The 18,774-nt window shown below is 44.6% G+C and overlaps 5 protein-coding genes across 5 annotated transcripts; 2 read left to right on the top strand and 3 right to left on the bottom strand.

Moving 5' to 3' along the window:
• Nucleotides 1-722: 722 nt before the first annotated feature.
• Nucleotides 723-3,902, top strand: EAF02_003758 (uncharacterized protein; the record flags this gene model as incomplete). Its single annotated transcript, XM_038899806.1, has 5 exons — nucleotides 723-1,232; nucleotides 1,286-1,555; nucleotides 1,612-2,073; nucleotides 2,124-2,445; nucleotides 2,497-3,902. 5 exons carry the CDS (start codon nucleotides 723-725, stop codon nucleotides 3,900-3,902), a joined length of 2,970 nt encoding a protein of 989 aa, XP_038760733.1.
• A 2,293-nt stretch (nucleotides 3,903-6,195) lies between these two features.
• Nucleotides 6,196-8,080, top strand: EAF02_003757 (uncharacterized protein; the record flags this gene model as incomplete). The annotated part of the gene is made up of 3 exons (XM_038899805.1): nucleotides 6,196-6,534; nucleotides 6,605-7,144; nucleotides 7,196-8,080. 3 exons carry the CDS (start codon nucleotides 6,196-6,198, stop codon nucleotides 8,078-8,080), a joined length of 1,764 nt encoding a protein of 587 aa, XP_038760732.1.
• Nucleotides 8,081-11,008: 2,928 nt separating this feature from the next.
• On the bottom strand, nucleotides 11,009-11,775 carry EAF02_003756 (uncharacterized protein; the record flags this gene model as incomplete). Its single annotated transcript, XM_038899804.1, has 3 exons — nucleotides 11,009-11,096; nucleotides 11,201-11,646; nucleotides 11,713-11,775. The coding sequence occupies 3 exons, from the start codon at nucleotides 11,773-11,775 to the stop codon at nucleotides 11,009-11,011; spliced, it is 597 nt and encodes a 198-aa protein (XP_038760731.1).
• A 2,711-nt stretch (nucleotides 11,776-14,486) lies between these two features.
• Nucleotides 14,487-15,798, bottom strand: EAF02_003755 (uncharacterized protein; the record flags this gene model as incomplete). Its single annotated transcript, XM_038899803.1, has 5 exons — nucleotides 14,487-14,591; nucleotides 14,641-15,260; nucleotides 15,345-15,445; nucleotides 15,516-15,731; nucleotides 15,779-15,798. The coding sequence occupies 5 exons, from the start codon at nucleotides 15,796-15,798 to the stop codon at nucleotides 14,487-14,489; spliced, it is 1,062 nt and encodes a 353-aa protein (XP_038760730.1).
• Nucleotides 15,799-17,223: 1,425 nt separating this feature from the next.
• On the bottom strand, nucleotides 17,224-18,529 carry EAF02_003754 (uncharacterized protein; the record flags this gene model as incomplete). The annotated part of the gene is made up of 3 exons (XM_038899802.1): nucleotides 17,224-17,562; nucleotides 17,670-18,084; nucleotides 18,219-18,529. 3 exons carry the CDS (start codon nucleotides 18,527-18,529, stop codon nucleotides 17,224-17,226), a joined length of 1,065 nt encoding a protein of 354 aa, XP_038760729.1.
• Between the last annotated feature and the right edge of the window lie 245 nt (nucleotides 18,530-18,774).

Genomic DNA, 18,774 nt, shown 5'->3' with positions numbered 1-18,774 from the left:
ACAGTTTGTCAAGATAAGATACGATTGCTGTGCGTATCTGTTCCTTTGGTGGTGTGTAACTATTTCATTTCCTCGAACCCTCTTTGCTAGTCCCCTGTCCTGTTCATATATATATGTACCCAACAATTCCAGAATTGATGAGACAGCGATATAATTGTCAATAATCGGTACTCTGTACATCATACTCCATCTAATTCACTCAATTGCACCTCAATTCACTCCAATACATTTCCCCTCACTTCACTGTGCTGCGTTTTCTTTCCAGTGCCCCCTTTCCTTTAGCTCTTCTCCCATCTCTTCATCTCACTGCTATACCAAACTTTCAATCTTTCCTACCAGGTACATCCAACACAATACGTACCTCTTACTCGATCTCTCCAACCCAATTGCTTTGCTTTACTTTACTTTACTTTACTTTTGCTTTGTCTCTGGCTGCTTTAACCCTCTCATTCTTCGATTGCCCACTTCGATTTCAATCATCATACATCACAGACCACTCATCAGCCCCAAACTCTTCGCTTGTCATTACCGAACCGGTCTGGCTCAATTCATCCAGCTTCCTTACTGATCAAAAGCAGCAGGAGCCCAGTCTTTCAACTTACATTATCTCTGGTACCCCAAATATCTTATTTGGTCTACTTCCCTTTGACCATCTTCGACCCTCCACAACTCAACCCAAATTTGTGTGGTCGAGTTTGTCAACAACAAAACACACAATAAGAATGAATAAATTATCAAACCTCGGTCGCGATATGAGGCACTGGTCAGGCCCAGGATTTGGCATGTCGCGACAAAATCAAATGAATGGCATGTCCTCAATGCCGCCTCACACAAAACCGACTCCTTCACCAGCGCTGGCACCAACCCCTGCGGACTCTACTATCCACTATTCATTCAATATCCCCTTCGCTTCCGATCTCGCCGGTCCAAATACTGAGGATATTCTTTACGCTACGGCCAATGCTGTTCTGAGATGGACACATCCCAAAGACGCGCCTGATGACATTCCTGTGTGGAAGTTGCCGGTACACACCTCAAATATCGAAATTCTCTCGAAACTTTGCGCAGCTATTACCAATGGGCCTTTGCCCATCTTGGCTGATGTCGCCGTCACCACGCCTAAACGTCCCACTGCCTCCCCAGCACAGGTTACAACCGTTACTCTCTCGGGAAGCCCGGAATTGGTACACAAGAGCAGAGAAACGATCTTAAATGATACCCCTATCGCCTTGGTATGATTCATGCTGTTGTCCCCAGTGATTATAACGTACTAACGTCAATGCAGCGTTGTGCAGTCATAGATGTTGACGGAGACTTGATTATTGATTCCGCGGTCTCAGGCTTGAGACAATCTGTCGTTGAACATTTGGACAAAGTCGCCGCGTTCTGCGGTGTTGATATATTCTTATTAGGTCCAAAATTTCCTTCGTTGGCCGATGGACTCAGTAGCAATGGCGAGGCAGGAAGGGATCAACGCTGGAGAATAGCAGTCTATGGAGATATGGAGAGCGCCGAACACGGAAAGACTAGAATATTGGTCTACATTGACAGACTAGTACGTTTATGTGTGTTAATCAAAGTGACACTGCATACTGACATTTTTTGGTTTAGCTTGGTCGCGTAGCTGATGTAGCATCTCTCGAGCTCTCCCTTCACACCGTCATATGTGGACGATCCCGAAAGAACATCAAGATGATCGAATCCTCTACTAACACGGCTATCTATTTCCCACCTCCTTTCTCACAGGTTTACAAGTATTGTCCAGAGGGTGCTCAGCGACGAAACCCCGAGGAGATTTTCATTACTGGTGACAGAGCAGAAAACATAGCCGCAGCCAAAAGCAGAATCCATGAACTTGTTAGAATGACAAGGCTCTTCATGAAAGATGCCCATGTGACTGCCGCTAAGATCGACAGCATTCTCTTGACTAGAATGGACAAGGTTCGTAAAATCATGGAGACAAACGGAACATTTATCCAGTTCCCAGCTCTTGCTTCTCAACGTAGCATGATCAGAATCCAAGGAATTGAAGGTCTCCACGTGGAACGAACAGTCCGGGAGCTCATGCTGATGGTAGGTAACACAACTCCGTTGCTTCCTCGCTATGGCTAACAAACTTGCAGGGAGTACAATTTTACAGCGCGTCGTGGTGGATCCAACAACCACCAAATCAGCCACCTCTACAGCCAGCCCCACCTCAGTTGAGAGCAATGTTGGTAGATATCTGTTCATATTCTTCAGCAGATGTGACATATGATAAGCTACAATGGACAATAACTGGTTCTGACGAAGCTGTCAAAGATGCGTTGACTATCATCAGCAATATCCCTTTGAACAAGCGAGGATTCGCCTATCAAATTCGAGTCAAGCTTGAGCTAGCAAATGAGCACAAGGAGTTTGTTAGTGGCAAAAAGAATGGAAAGATTAACAAGATCATGGGCCAAAGTAAGGGTTTCGAAGCTTTGTTACATTTGACTTACTAATTACGTTGTTTAGGTAATGTCCAAATTATATTTGACGGATTCAATGAGTACAACTTCAACATTGACGTTTGCGGAAACAATTACGATCAAATGGTTACCGGTCTTAACCTCGTCGAGCAAGAGATGCCAGCCCAAATATCTTTCCATGTTCCTGATCAATACCACAAGCGCATTATCGGCATTGGTGGTCAACACATTCAAAGAATCATGAAGAAGCATTCGGTTTTTGTTAAATTCTCCAATGTCATGGATCGTGGTGGACCCAATCGTGAGGATGATGATATCAAGGCCGACAATGTTATCTGCCGAACTCCAGCTCGTAATGCTCAAAACCTAGAGCTTGTGAAAGCTGAAATCCTCGATATGGTCGATCGGGTTGATTCAGAATTCACTTCTCAGACTGTCAATGTTGACCGATTGTACCATCGAGAACTTTTGACTCGTCTTGATCAAATTGAGGACCTGGAAAAGAAATGGAACTGTAAAGTTCTTTTTCCAAGTACCGAGCAAGCTAGTGATGATGTCACAATATCAGGACCAGAATGGCAAGTTCCTCATTGTGTTGACGAGTTCCTTGGCATGGTTCCAGATAGTCATGAACTTGTTTTGGCTCGCACTCCGGAGCTCTTGACATTTTTGAGCTCCAACGAATTCAAAACAGAGATGGTACCAAAGCTCAAGTCCCAATATGTAGTCGAGGTCCACGTCGATGAAGATTCCTCTGAGCTTACCGAGGATAGTAAACCAACAGTCATCCTTCTCTGGACTTTTACCAGAAACAATGCAGGCGGAGTTCGAGATGCAATCGAATTCTTGTTCTCTAACATTGCCGCGGCCGGTATTGAAGTTACCACTGTCAAGGGAACAATTCCTCGTCCCAAGTCCGACTCATTCGAGGAATCCTTACCATTTTTCAATTCTAAACTCTTACAGCACGCTCCTGCACCAATGGCAACTGATTCACCAACCAAGTCTTCGTTTGGTGACGACGTTGCAAGGGAAAGGAGCAACATTTTTGATAAGCTTCGCAAGCCTGGTAGCATGTCATCAATTTCTTCATTCTTGAATGGCCGCAAGAATAGCTCCCAATCCCCCGCCGGTTCTTTCTTCAGGAACGGGTCTCGTAATGCATCAAGGACATCTTTGATTTCCATCGAGTCTACACGAAGCTTTAACGCAGACCGTAATCCATGGAACGATAGTGGTGTTAACTTGCCGGACGATGACACCACACCATGGCCAACTCGCCAATTTGGAACTGGCAGTGGCAGTAGCCACGACAACAAGCACCCACACGGGCATCCGGGCGATGCAACACCAAGACATAGCATGAGAGCTTCGACCGATAGCGGTCGCCCTTCAACTTCTAATTCTACAAACTCAGGATACCCCGGTCCAATTGGACCACCGCGTTCTTAAGATATCCACAAAACTATTCCCTTATTTCCTAGATTGTCTTCAAGTATGTCAATTTCGACGTACACAATGGCTGGATATATACCCTGGCGCGCAATACCCCAAATACCACTTTTTTTTGCTGCTTTGATTGTTTTTCATCTCTCCTTCCAATTTGATCTTTCTCTCTTTATTTTTTGGGCTGTTTTGTTATTTGTGTTGTTTGCGTTTACCGTGCTCCAACTTTTTTGAGGTGAAGAGAAAAAGCATGCGGGCGCTCTCAGAGACGAACAGAAGACAAGACATTTAGAAGATCTTTCTTGCGTGCTTGACTATTCATGGGAATATTAAGAGGAAATACCTATTTGCTTTTAGGGGCGTGGGATTGATTTTTTACTTTTCGTTTTGGTTGCTACAATATCCTCGACTTTGGTTGTTTTTCGCGTGCGATGTGTTTGGTAGGGGTTAACAAACAGGTAAATGGGTGCATGGGATTGTGAATTGGAAGATGGTTTGTGATGAGGGGATGAGGGATGAGAGATGAGGGATGATTTTCACACTCTTTTTGTTTGAACTTTGGATGGAGGTATGGGAAAGGAAGAAGGGAAGAATATGAGGGTGGTGGCTTCAGTGACATCGGAAAGCGGTTTGGTGGGTCCGCGATTCTGCTATAAACAGACAGCGTGAGGTTCCAATTTGGGGAATCTGGTATGGATCGATGGATTGGGCATCAGAATCATTCATTATATGTATTTTGTGGGTGTATGTTATGATACCCTAGAGATTAGTTGTTGTACGTTGAGAATTTGAAAAGTTGGCGAGAATTGGAGTTGTTTTGGATAATTATAATGTGATGTGATGTGACCTGGGTTGATCTCTGGGATGTGAGCTGCTGTGAATCGGAAGTGCCACAATCCAATCTACAATATGATGAAGGCGTCAGTGTGTACCTAAAAATTCTGTATATCGAGATGTTCAGATGCCTAGATGTCTAGGTGGTTCTAGTTCGATTGATCTAGACTTACTTGGTGGTGGAGTTCGAAGTGGATTCTGGATGAGAGGTGGGGAGTGGAGAATGAAGAATGGAGAATGCAGAATGCAGAATGCAGAATGGGGTTTGGAAGGTGGAAGTGGGGAGGTGGTGGTTCGGTGGTGTAGTGGTGAGGGAAGATGATAGGGGAGGGGAGGGAAGATGATAGGGAGGGAGGGGAGGATGGGGTTAAGAAGGCGGGGGAGGGTGTGTGAGGAGGGTATAATATGCTATGACATGATATGATGATATAGTCTTCCTGTAGGTAGATAGTCATAGTAGGCTGGATGACGGGGTTTTGGGTAACAGATATCGTAGATCACAATATATTCTGTATTATCATACAATACACTCATATACTCACTTTAGTAGGCATCTAGCTTGAACTTTCTGGATAGTGGGAAAGATCTTGTGGATGGGTGGATGGATGGATGGATGAATTAGACAGGTAGCTAGACAGATTGGTGGATTTCTTTGGAGGATATAACGGGCGTTGCAGGTAGATGTCTTGTATCTTCTAGAGATCACCTACCTACTCATGAATGAGAGAGTGATTGGGAAGAGGAGTGAATGTTGATATGATGTTTTTTATGTGTGAAGAGAAAGTGCTGGGTTTGAAACTTCTGGGAGGTAGGTGTGACAAGTTACATGAGAATAAGGTGGGTTTCTACATATCTACCTAGGTGATTGAGGATTGAGATGGTTGTATCTACCTAGTATCTGCTGCCTACTATCTACGTACCCAGTACCACATCATACACGAGTAGTACAGTAGACAACAGTAATACATGAGTGCGATGACTAATCATGACGTCTGCGCCTCGTTGAGTCAAATTATTTCTCATTTTGGTGCGGCTTAAAAATCATTTCAACGCTAACCAGATAAGTCCTGACTAGCGTGATTAATCCCTGAGCTTCCCTCCATCCGTTTATGTCGATCTCTCGTAATAATAAACAATTCCACCTCCACCCACAAATCCCACAATCATCAATTCAATTCAATTTTGAAGGTTTCTACCATCTTACTTATTTCTTGAAATTGCAATTGCCTTTTGTATTTCAAGCTTCTTAAGATCAATCAATCAGTTATATTCAAAAGGATTCTTTTGATTACCCTTTTGCATTTGAAAGATTCTTGAAGATTCTCGAGCTTTTTTACTTCTCCGATTTTGCGACGCGTCTTTTGAAGTATTTCCATCTGCGCATTTCAATACAAAGATTCAACAATACAATACCACCTTACCCTTACAACAAAACAATTAATCGTACAAGATACTCGGTCCAAAAATGGCTAGCCGCAAAACTAAAGCTGTAGCTGCAGTAACATCTCCCGCCAATGTCGGCGTCAAACGAACCACTGCGTCTCGCACATCTGCTACTACAGCACCAAAACCATCAAAAGTAACGAAGAAGCCAGCGAAGAAAGTTGCCACTACCAAAGCTGCCGCTGCAAAGGCTGTAAAGGCTGCTGCTGCTAAACCCGCTCCAAAAAAGACTGCCAAGAAGCCAGCTCCTAAAAAATCAAAGGTTGCGTCTAAGCCAGCTCCAGAGGAGGATGCTGAGATGGAGGAGGAGGAGGAGGAAGATATTGAGAGCGCTACGAGTGACAAAGAGGAGAAACACCAGGTAAGCTTTTTTCATAACTCAATCAGCATAATATTAGGAACGCGTCTAACATTTGTTTACAGCACCAAAGCCTGCCGTTAGCCGAAAGAGAAGTCGAACTCAAGAATCGGAGGCCTTACCTGTTGCAAAGAAACTCAAGGTCGGCCCTAGCATCAACACTCCACCTACCGAGCGACTTGATGTCTATGTTTTTGGAAGTGGAGAAAACAATGAATTGGGTTTGGGTGCATCTAAGATCGATGGCAAAGCACCCATGAATGTCAAGCGACCACGTTACAACCCGCTCCTCAAAGGAGTTACCCAAGTTGCCGTCGGTGGTATGCACTGCGTCGCGTTGACTGATGATCAAAAAATCTTGACATGGGGAGTATCTGATGGAGGATCTCTGGGTCGTGACACTAGCTCATATGAAGCACCGGCCAAAGATATGGATGCTGATTCTGAGGATGGGAATGAGGAAGATATCGTTCTCAACCCAGTTGAGAGTACCCCAACGGCTATCTCTACTGATTTCCTTGATGGAAGAAAGGTTGTTCAAGTAATCGCCAGTGACTCTGCTAGCTTCGTGCTCACTGAAGACGGTTATGTATACGGTTGGGGTTCGTTTATTGTAAGTTGTTTTTCCACGCTCTTGATGATTCAAGTCGACTAACAATAATAGGGAAATGATGGTATCATCGGTTTCACTGCTGAAGGCGCGTCAATGGCGGCCAAAGAACGCGACGGTGATCTCAAGAAGAAGCTCCAGATCCAGGTAGAGCCCATACTCATTCCAGGATTAAAGAACATCAAGTCATTGGCCCGTGGTGGCAATCATATCATGGCACTTGATAACAAGGGAACCGTTTTCACCTGGGGAGCGTGCGAACAAAACCAGCTCGGTAGACGAGTCAATAACCGTTTCAAATTCGCCGCACTTACTCCAACACCAGTCTTGAAGAAGTGTAAGTCGATTGCTGGAGGTACCTATCATTCCTTTGCCATCAACACCAAAGGCCAAGTCCTCGCATGGGGTTTGAACAATTTCGGTCAGACCGGTATTGGCTCAAATGCTGGCGAAGATGATGCGATCATCAGTAACCCAACTGTTGTTAAGGGATTTGAGGGGTTTGATATCAAGCAAATTAAAGGATGTCTTCATCACTCAATTGCCTGTACTGAGAAGCAGGAGGTCTTGGTTGTTGGACGATGCGATGAAGGTCAAAGTGGTCTTGATTTCGCTAGCGTTGACCAAGATTCTCTCATCGTTAGCTCCACCACCTCTAAGCCAGCAATTCTCAAGGTTCCAACCGTTGTTCCTAGTATCGCAGCCACTTTTGTAGCTGGTGCAATCGATAACAACATTGTTCTGACAGAAGACGGCAAAGTATGGGCATGGGGATATGGTGAGAACTACAGGACTGGTCTAGGCAGTGACGATACCACCAGGACACCTACCCTCATCGAAAACTCTGCCATCAAGGGCAAGAAGATTACCTTTGCTGGTTGTGGAGGTCAGTTCAGTGTCATTGCTGGACCTGAGGTCACAGTAAGCAGCGACAAGTAGGCCAAGAGGGGCGTGGGGATGGGATGAGGGAAGCATTGTTTTCTGTATTACGATAACGACTTATGTTTGTGAACGAACGAATACCATGCTGCGTTGTTGGGTTTTGAGGGACAACAGTCTGAATCCTTCTACGCCACAACCAATCCAGCTCGAACTCAGCCTTCCAATGTATATTTGACATCAAAAATACGCTTACTTTGGTTTTGAGGGACTGACCTTGATGAGTTTCTGGTTTTCACCTAGGACTTTGATCCGGATTCATCAAGGCATGTCTTCCCATTACTAAAGTAGGTGTGTTTTTAGATGTTGAATATACAATGGAAGGGTGATAATAGGGAGGGTTGGTAGTGGTGTAGAGGGAGGATGGCTGTTGGTCGCCTGTTTAATAGGGATTTGGATGGCGCTTCTTCTTTTACTTGGTTTGGTGTTGGTGGATCCTTTAAGAAAGTATTGCACATGACATGATAGATGCATTGGGTGGTTAGAAGGGCGTTCTTAATAAAAGTTGATCTAGACTTAGACTAGATAGATATCACGTTCATTGTAGGATTAGAACAGCATAGTGTATACCTGTGCATAATAAAGAAAGGATTTATAAAAGTATCAACCTTTGCTCTTTTTTTTTCTGGTGACTCCAAGGGGTGAACTTGATTGAAAACTATTTAAGGTAGGAGAATGATCATGGACATATTTTTTCAAAATGCTCCGCATGTAGACAGACATATTTCTTCTGGTGAAGTTGATGTCGGAAATCAATGAGGGGCAAAGAAATGATGGCGGTTAACATTTCACGGTCGATAAGCGCAGAATAGGGAAGGGGGCGCTCAATCACATGTTTCAACGTGGGTGAAGAGGGGAAGGCAGATGGATACTCGAAAGGGGGTCTTGGAGTACCTACTAGTTCATGGAAATTGATTAGGGGAATGCTGATCAGATTTCATGAGTATATTGATGCTTTTGAAGGGATTTTTATGTGATGGTGGGGTTTATTGGGGTTTATTGGGGTTTGATGTTGTTGTCGTATCATATGGATTAATTAGTTCTGGAAATTTGAAGGGAGGGAGGAAGGGAGAGGAAGGAAAGGAGGAAAGAAGGAAGAAAGAAGTTGAAAAATTAGTGTGAGAGATAAAATTAGCTTCGGGGAATTTGTAGTCTTAGTCTTATTGTGAAGTTTTGAGTACGGATATTCGTTTTTTGCACTTTGAGAAAAATTCGTCTTTGTGAGTAGAGTAGAGGAGAGGAGGATAGAGTAGAGGAAAGGAGGATAGAGTAGAGTAAGATAGGATAGGATAGGATAGAGGAGAGTAGAATAGGATAGGACAGGATAGAGTGGAGTAGGATAGAGTGGAGTAGGATAGGATAGGATAGATAGACATTATTTTCTTATTACAATATCGCTCGATATAAGTCCTCACGCTCCCGCTTCGCTATATCATTCTCCCTCATATCCCTCACCACCAAATCCACCAAACACATCCCCTTCTTTCTTTCACACCTCATCTTCCCAATCTCCAGCCCTGTACTCTCCCTCACCGCCTGCATCACACACTCTGTTTCCTCGCGCAGAAACTCAACGACTACATATACCCCTGTTGTTCCTGTTGGCAATCCGCCAGTTCGCCGATCGGAGCAGTGGAATTTGGTGGGGAGAGTGGAGCAGGGTGAGGATGGGGATGGGGATGGGGATGTGAAGGCGGAGAGGTAGCGGGAGGGAGAGAGAAGGGGGGATAGGGAGGAGGAGGGGGTGGAAGAGAGGCAGGATTTGTGGGTGGGGAAGTTGAGTGCATATTCGTAGTTTGGGTTGGGGTGGGTGGGTGGAAGCGTGAGGATGCTGATGGTGCTTATGGTTATGGTTGTGGTTGTGGAGTCGTAGGACCAGATGGGCACGGCGAGGGTAAGGGGGAGAATTGATGAGATGATGATGAGTGTGAGGAGTGGGTTTGGGAGGGAGGGGATGTGCATTTTCTGGGTGGGGGGTGAGAAGATGGTGGTGTGGTTGAGAGGGTGGTGTTTGGGATGGTCGTGGTAAACTTAAGAGGCGGGTGTTCGAGGTGATCGTGATAAGCTCGGCAGATACGGGAGGAAATGGATAGACGATTGTGTTGCCCGACAGTGTGGTCAAATTGACTTGATAATAGAACTGAAAGCCCGCAGTTGAATTGGACACTTTCAAACATTCACACAGGAAGACAGCACGAGAAGAGTTTTCCCCAATGCATTTATCTAGCCAAAGGAACGCCAAGCATACACGAAGGCCTAGTTAACTCAATTTAAGCTTAAGCAACGGATGCGCTTTAACATCGGTTGCTAGCCCCGCAGTAAGGGCTGACTGGCTTCGCCACCTTTTTATCTGGATGCTACTACATTCCGAGGTTTTTTTTGTATCAAAGATGCGAAAAAATCAGCGAAAATGACAGGAGTATTCGTCACCACGAATTGGAGCAGCGGCGCCGCACTCGCGGAATTATCTGGACGCATGCTCGATTTCTAAAATCGTGATTGATCTTGAAATCATTTCCTGACTTGGGTTTGACATAAGTCATGAGAGAAGAGCGATGTTGAATGACGGGATCCCACTTATTATATACGAGGAGCAATTTCATCGTGGGAAAGCGGGGTCCGTTAAGCGCCGCGAGTTGTCGTAGCGAGTTTGTAGGTTGAAGATGGGCGAAACGACGAGGTGGAAAGAGTGATCTACGTGAATGGGGTCTAATATAGGGCCAGAAACATAAGCATAAGTGTCAGAAGAGCTAGAGTCTAGTGATGATTTTTGCCGCCGACGAATTGAGAAAGTATATAGATACTATATCTTGCTTATTTTCATATGAGGATTTTACTTTTAGGGATCACTAGATCTTATGATATAATGGTCGTGGAAACATTAGTACCTATTTATCTAGCTGGGAATCTTACGATTTTGAGAACTTTCTATTGATCAAGTTGTTCCACCTCACTATGCCCCAACTTTTGCATCTGTTCTCTAAAAAGAGCGGCTTCCTGGTTCATCGCCTCCGCACTACATCATCAGTTATTAATCAGTAATCACAATCCAAACACTTGAATCCAAAGCCCAGAACAAATTCCCAAGAAAAGACCATTTGAAACAAACTCAAGACTCACCTTCTTGGCACTCTATCCTCCTCATCCACCCTTGGGAATTTTCCTTTCTGCGCCGGTCTCTCCCCCAGCTGCGCGTCTCTATCCCAAAATCCCCCTCCCACATTCCCCTCCTCTCCCTGCAACTTATCATAAATCCCATCACCAATCCTCGCGCTTTCCTTGGTCCTCGGTATAACATGACAGTGAAAATGCGGTACCGTTTGTCCGCTCTCCGGCCCATCTTGAATCGCTATATTAAACGATCCCGCTGTGAGATCTTGACCCGGGAAATAATAAGACGCGAGCATTCTCTGCACTTTCTGCGTCGTGGAAAAGATATCGTCTAGCTCTGCACGTGAGAGATCGGTCATGCGGGGATGTTGCTGGTAAGGGATTACGAGCACGTGGCCGGGGAGAATGGGTTTGATGTTTACGAGACAGTAGCAGTGGGTGGATTTGTGGAAGACCTGGATGAAGTTAGAAATCTGGAATTCTGCATTGAGATCTGAGCTTTGCTCTTATATAGAACTTGCCTGATCCGTGACTTCGAATTTCCCAAAGTGTATGAGGGGTTTGGGGGGAGGGTGGGAAGTCATGGTGCGAGATTGGAAGTTGCGGAATGGAGAGATTGGGAGTCGTATTCGTTGGGATACTGGTCGTACGATCATATCCTGAATATCACAGAATTGGATATTAAAGGGGGGTTGATTTATCTGACTTGTGAGATGGCTTGATATGCGAAGGAAAGGAGAGCTCTCTGTTTGGTGTGGCGCTTTTGTGCTTAGTCATAGTAAATGATAGCTCACCAGTGGGTGCATGAACTAATGGGACGATTCTCAACTTTTAAGTTTCATAATAAGTTTATTCTTCGATTGTTTGATATCAGAATCTATATGCTTGTCATTCGATCTTTGGTGAATTGGTATCATGATTTTCAGATATTCGTGTTAGGATTTAGGAGATATTACTAAATCAACTTTTGTAGTGTTTTGTCAGTCCATACACCCACTAGTGGCAGGGCTAATCTTCTGCAGCTACAGAATTCAACCTCTTCACAAGATCAATATCAACAGCGGCATCGACACCAAGTGTGGAGGTATTGATAAGTCTGGCAAGTGCCTTGTGAACCATTTTATGTTTCAAATAGAATATGAACAAGATGGCTAGTTGCCTACAAACACAAATTCGACGAGGAAACTCATCTACAGAAAGCCTTGATCAATGATCATTAGAAAGGCGCTACATGTAATATGACAGCGAACCGCAATACATGCTGGAGTCTGCATGATTTTAGAATGAAGCCCTTAACCCGGTTTATTTCTTCATTCATTGTGAGTTTACTGCACTGAAACGGACCATCAGAGTCTTATACATACACACTTTCCCCATTGCTCAAGAGACCTACATCGTTGACCCTTAATGCGGAGGTTTCATGTGATTTCTAAGGATTTTGCATTTCACAACGATTTGGATGGAAAGAGAACAATGAATTACATTTACACCTATGGACCCACGACGAAAGTATCGAAGATTTGTAAGAGCGCAGATGGTGAGACCAAATCTTGATCGTGTAACCAACTACAAAGTTCTCCACCAGAAACTCTGAAAACCTTCCCGAGTTCAACGGAGGCTTTTAAATTTCTTGGAAACGGGGACTACGGAAGGTTCGTCACTACCCGTCATCCGAGCTCGTCGGTACTCGATGAGGGGCTCAGAGGATAGTCGTCACATAAGATCATAATGGTTACGACGGCATGGTTGTATAGATAGAATGAGCTTTCCTTATTTTCTCTTGTCAGATCTCATTCAAGACAGCTTGTTCACATATTAGATACTAAAAATCAACTCAATGCATCAATATGACTTAACCAATTACTCTTTACAGCTATAGTAAGTCGAAGCCCTTGAGATGCAAAGATCGGAAAGAATGCTGGCAACAATATAGTAACCGGGCCCAACCCATGAAAGGTAGCTATCATTATAGAAGAACTCAAGATCTACATCACCGAATACCTAGGTTCGTAATAATATCTTCCCTCCTCTTACCTCTTCACCTCCTCACCCCTCCTTTAATCGAGCCCCACCCCCCCTCTCAGCAATGACCGACCTCAACCCCACCACCTCCCTCTCCCTCTATGAATCCAGCGCCATCATGAAATACCTCATCGACCACTCTGCCCTCCTCACCCACCCTCCTACCCTACCCCTCCTTCCCCGCACACCACCACCTAAACCAATATTCACATCCCCAAATATCCAACCAAGCACCCTCCTCCAACCACCAACCAACCCATCTAATGTATCAAACTCCACAGCGAAAAACTGAATAGCGCCAGCGAGCTATCTCAACCAGATGAAACGCGTCTTGTACGTATGTGATAAACATCTGACTGAAAAAGAACGATTAGTCGGTAACAAATATAATCTTACATATGCGGATGTGGCGTTTACTCCCCGAGACACGGGGATCCCGTGGATCTTTTGGCGCTCGCGCGGGAGAAGTGGTGATGGAGATGGAGATGGATTTTTTTCGCATTTCTGGAAGTGGCATCGGAAAATGATGGAGAGATCTTCTGTGAAGAAGATTGTTAAGGATAAGGAGGTTGCTGCGAGTGTCTAATGGGCGCTTTGGGGAAATTGAAGATCTGTGGTTGGTTACTATGACGAGTCATGCGTTGAATTACGATAGAATATTTGATAGTGTTAAAAGAAAAGTTGAATAAATTGAAAATTGAAACGAGTAAGAATATTCCATGTTATCAGACTGTTTCACGAAAATTTCAAAGTAAATTCTTCGAGTGCCAGACTGTGATGTGAGCATTGACTTGAAAACTAATCATGAACACTAGACGAGAGAGGTACTCAAATGAACTTTAAGTTCAAACTCATAACCTGCACTCACTTTTTTCATCCACATATAGTTGCTTGTAATACCATACCATGTCCCGGCAGGCGAGTCGTGCTATCAGATCACATCATGAGATGAGAGTAGGTACAAAGAGACTGTAATGATATTCTAAGCTAAAACGAATTATAACAGCCCTACAATATCATTCGTACCCCTTTCAAAAAATCATCCAATTAAAACCATTCTCAATCTGTAGAAACGAGCCGTAGAGAAAGAAAGTAAGAGAAGAACCCATAAGAAGCCCTTCTTCGCGGCTCCTCGTGCGAAAGCAGGAGTAGGTAAACGATTGTTATGTTGATGCGCAATATTCAAAACTACAAATTTGGGCATTGGCCAACTTCTATATTATCATGAGGCCCCCATTCGTAATCTCTGGAACCTGGATACTTCGCATTCCTTCTACAAGATGAAGGTTGATTCACCAAAGAGTGTACCTTGCTCCTCCACAGCTGTCTCGCCATCCTTAATCTTAAGGACGAGGGAGTCAGTTGGAGGGATAGCCCACTACAAAAATGTTAATATTGATAAATCAAAACGCCGCCGGATAGCTTACCTGGTAACAGAAAGGTCTGGTTCCCACAACTCCTCCAACAACCGATTTGATAAAGCTGGGAATGTGGGATAGAATATCAACTCTGTCTGTCCTTTCCCCGAGCGGTCCACTGAGAACTGCAGAGAATTCACCAGATTTGCTCTTGCCATCCCATTTATACTCAGCTGAGATAGGTTCGGGCCACATGGTCTCTGGGTCTTCCTTCGACTCAGTATGCTTTACAGTGTTGGTAGCGCCGGCATATACGATCTCGCCGTCCTTTACAATACCTCCAACATTCACAGAGGTATGGCCGTAAGAAGCAGGAGTTGTGAACTCCATCATGATAGCGGAGTACGTAGGTGTTTGGAAAGTTACAAAATTCCATTTTGCTGCAGCATGGTGAGGCTTCATGCCTTGAATGGCGTGAATGAAAATTCCGCGTCCTTTGAAGTCGTAGTTCTTCTCGGGTGTGGTGATTGTACCGGTGACGGTGCAACGAGGCCAGAATCGATGTCTCATCTCTCCCCATGGTGCAGCGGGATCAGTACCGTAGTAGGTGGTTCCATTCTCTCCCACCTGGAAGCCAGGGGCTGCGCGTTTGAATACAAGGTTGACAAGTCCAGACTCATTACGAGCCGCTTTAATGGTGTATTCGTCACCAGCTTCGTTCAAAGCGATGGAAAGACCGTCGGCGTAGAACGAAACCATTCTTCGTCAAAAACCATAGTTCTCGAGTGCATCTGAAAGCCAGAGATGGTCAGATTGTTTTGGACCTTTGTGGTTGAATACTTTGACGTTCAGTTGACAAGTTGTTCGAAGTCCGCTGCACCCGGCGTTAGTGTAATGTTACCTGAACGCGTGATGCATCTCATAAGTGCAAGGGTTAAACATACGCCACATTGTTGTAAATCATCTGAACAGATGCGACTTTACCCTCATCTGAGATCATATAGAAGGTCTGAGTCTCTACATTTGTACTCTCTTGAGCCTTCCATTTCAAATCGGTCTTCGTCAACTCGGTGTAGGGAGTTTTCTCAGCTTGAGCTGTTACCGTGCGAATACCTGCAGAACCATACTCTGGTTCCTCAGTTCCCACGACATTTGCGAGTCTGTGAATTTTAGCAGGTGATTTTATCAAATTAAGGGAGAGGCACACGTCTGTTTAAACCAATTCATTGTGTTTTGGGTTGTCAAGGATGTCTCTTTTGGTGGTGTTTAGGATGTTTTAATTAAGAGGAAATCCTTCTCCGAGGTCCACGGTGGCACATGATATGGGAGCTAAGAAATAAGGTTATAAGCTTACCTAAGCGAAGGTCCTTTCCCATAAACGGCTCGGATCGATCATGCACACCGCCTGCTGCATTTGATCAACAACTTCACTTCACTTGGAAGGAACATCAGAGGAAGAAACGCATACTTTGAAGATATTGTCATTCTTTTGTAATAGCAGACTTTGCGCTGTGGACAACTATAAGCCTTATGATAAGTATGTTTGATTCAATACTAGATACTTAAAGCAAACAGTCAATCCATCTACTAGACAAAAAAAAACATCAAGAACAGAAGAGCGAGCATATTCATAAAACATTCATATTCATTAATACCAGCACGTATGGACATATGCAACTTAACTAACCGCGATAATGGAACAACCAAACCAAATTGACCGCTGATCAGTGCTCCTGTCATATAACCCAAATATCTTTTCCTGACTCCATGTCCAATCTAGTATTTATGCAGAAATCGTAACTACACATCATCCCTCCCTCCACTTAACTTCATTTTTCAGATCATTTCGCTTTAGCACCCGAACTGTGTCCCTTATTTCACCTGCCGGCTTTCTTTCCCACAACCGCAATCTCTTCTGAACGTTCCCTCTCCCACAAACTCACTCTCTTCTCGTCTTTTTGTCTTTGAAAATGGGGCTCTGTCCTGTCTCTTCCTGACGATTGAGCGCTTCGATTTCGATTTTAAAATCCTCCAACACATCTATATGAGCAAGCAAATCTCTTCTAGCCTGAAAGACATCTTGAGGCGCAGTTTCGTGATTCCATTTGCTTTCGATCTCAGCTCGATGTTTGGTTGCATCAGCAATACGAGCATTGAGATAGTTGATATGCGAAGCGTTATCCGTGGTGTGAGGAGCAAAAAGAGATCCTTCATCTTTTCATCACTAGGAGTCTTGGAAACCATTATTCCCGGTCCGTCTTTCCATTGTCGCAATAAATGCCTCCCAATCGTAGCATATCGAAGTTCCTTCTTGGATAGATTATCAGAGTCGATTGGAGTCTCCATCCCTTCCATGATGACCGCTGCCCAGTTATTCAACTCTCGGTCAATCGATCACAATCTTTCTTGTAGTCATCGTGTCCGCTGTATCCTTTTACCAGTATGCGATTTTCTTCGTCCCAATACCAATCACAGATATTCATCCCGATCGCCATGAATTTGCCACGATGAATCCACAGAGTGCAGCGTGTTAGCTGCAGCAATGTTCTGCTTTATAGAATGCTCCTTTAACATAGAGAGGTCTATCAGATATTTCGTTATAGAACGGACCCATCGAATGCTCGCGGATTGCTCCATTGCTCATGATACATCTCAATTGCTGGGCCATTCGTATTTCGGTTTGTCGAATTCGTTGCTCCTATGGTACCATTTAAAATGCATTGGCTTCGTACGCTTCAATTGAACGAAGCTGGTGCATGCAGATTCGTCGTCCGGGTCATCGCTCACGAGTCCGTCCATGCCACAACTCTGCAATGGTCGCTGTCGTGGTGGTAGGGTGGAAATGCTAACATCAGCTCCTAGCCAATCCCGGTCCGGACCTTGCCAATCAATAGGATCGAAGTGTTCTCTTACAACTTTCTCAACCGCTCTTCGCACAATCTTGTCAGGCAGTAAGTGAGGCTCCGATGACTCGAGACCAAACTCCGCTTCCTGAGAATCTCAACCGCCTTCTCTATATCCCGAAACGCATTCTCTATCTCACTCTCCATATCCTTGCGTAAATTCTCATATTCCCTCAACAACTTGAACGTACTAACCCCTCTCTTCTCCTGCGCCATGACCACATCTTTCCCCTTCCTTAGAATCTTGTTCACCTTTTCCTTATCCTTGTCCATCCCCAAACTATACAACCATCGCTTCGCCCCTGTCTTCTCCCACTCCCCTTTCACCTCATGAGCCCGCATATCGACCCCAGAAGCTTGAAACGCATCTCGCATCCGCATCGCATACATCCCAACAAAACTCGTCGCGCATCGTTCTCCACACGTCGTGATCGTAAACAGAAGATCACTAGGAAGCGGAACCACACCGGGTGGTAGGTAACTATGACCAAGAGGATAAGTCGCATTTTTCTCTTCATAGACACCCATATTAGATAAAGAGGAAGCAAAGATAGCGTCTTTCTCAATTTGTGACATCGTCGATCCTGCGGAGGAACCACTCTGGTGCGTTCTTGCATAGTTCACCATATATGCAGCGGACTGCGGATCTTTGGTTGCCTCAAAAGTCATCAACTCTACTTTCTCTTCAAATGTATATGGCCCGGCTGCTATTGCCTCCATTTTCCTTCTTGTTTCCTTGCTCACTTCCACAGGAAAGGGAGCAACGGAGGAGGAGGAGAAGTGAAAGCAGAAGGAGCAATCGGCTTGCCCGTAGGACGTCTCGCCGACTTAGCAGGTACGGCCAATGGAGCAGGTACTAAATCCTCATTCTCAATCGTGCTCGAACAAGGTCCGTCTATAATACCCACCGCCAAAGCATATTCATAACATTGGTACAATGGTCCGCCAGGTGTTTGAGGAGGAAAGTATCCGCCGCCGAGAGCTGCAAATGTCGCACAGCCTCTGCAATTTGCTGGACATCGTTGAAAGGGTATGGAGGGTTTGGATAGCGACATTGTTGGTGGCGATTCTTTGCTCTTTTGTTCGAGATGAAGGGTGTTGTTTTGTTTATTATTTAATTTGATGAACGTTGATGAAGCTATATGTGAAATTGCTGATGGCGCGCTTTTGTGTGTGTAGTTGATATGTCGAGAATTGAGTCTCTTTACTGTAAGATTTTTTTAAAACCAAGAAAGTCAGTTATCGCAAGGCTATTCAATACCGAATGTAGAAATCAATGGTAGCAAGTGAACTTTAGACG

This window comes from Botrytis sinoallii (genome assembly GCF_014898435.1).
Source record: "Botrytis sinoallii strain Bc 23 chromosome Unknown BSIN_005, whole genome shotgun sequence".
NCBI lineage: Eukaryota > Fungi > Ascomycota > Leotiomycetes > Helotiales > Sclerotiniaceae > Botrytis > Botrytis sinoallii.
The sequence above is the reverse complement of the archived record's forward strand: the minus strand, read 5'-3'. Positions and strand labels throughout refer to the sequence as shown.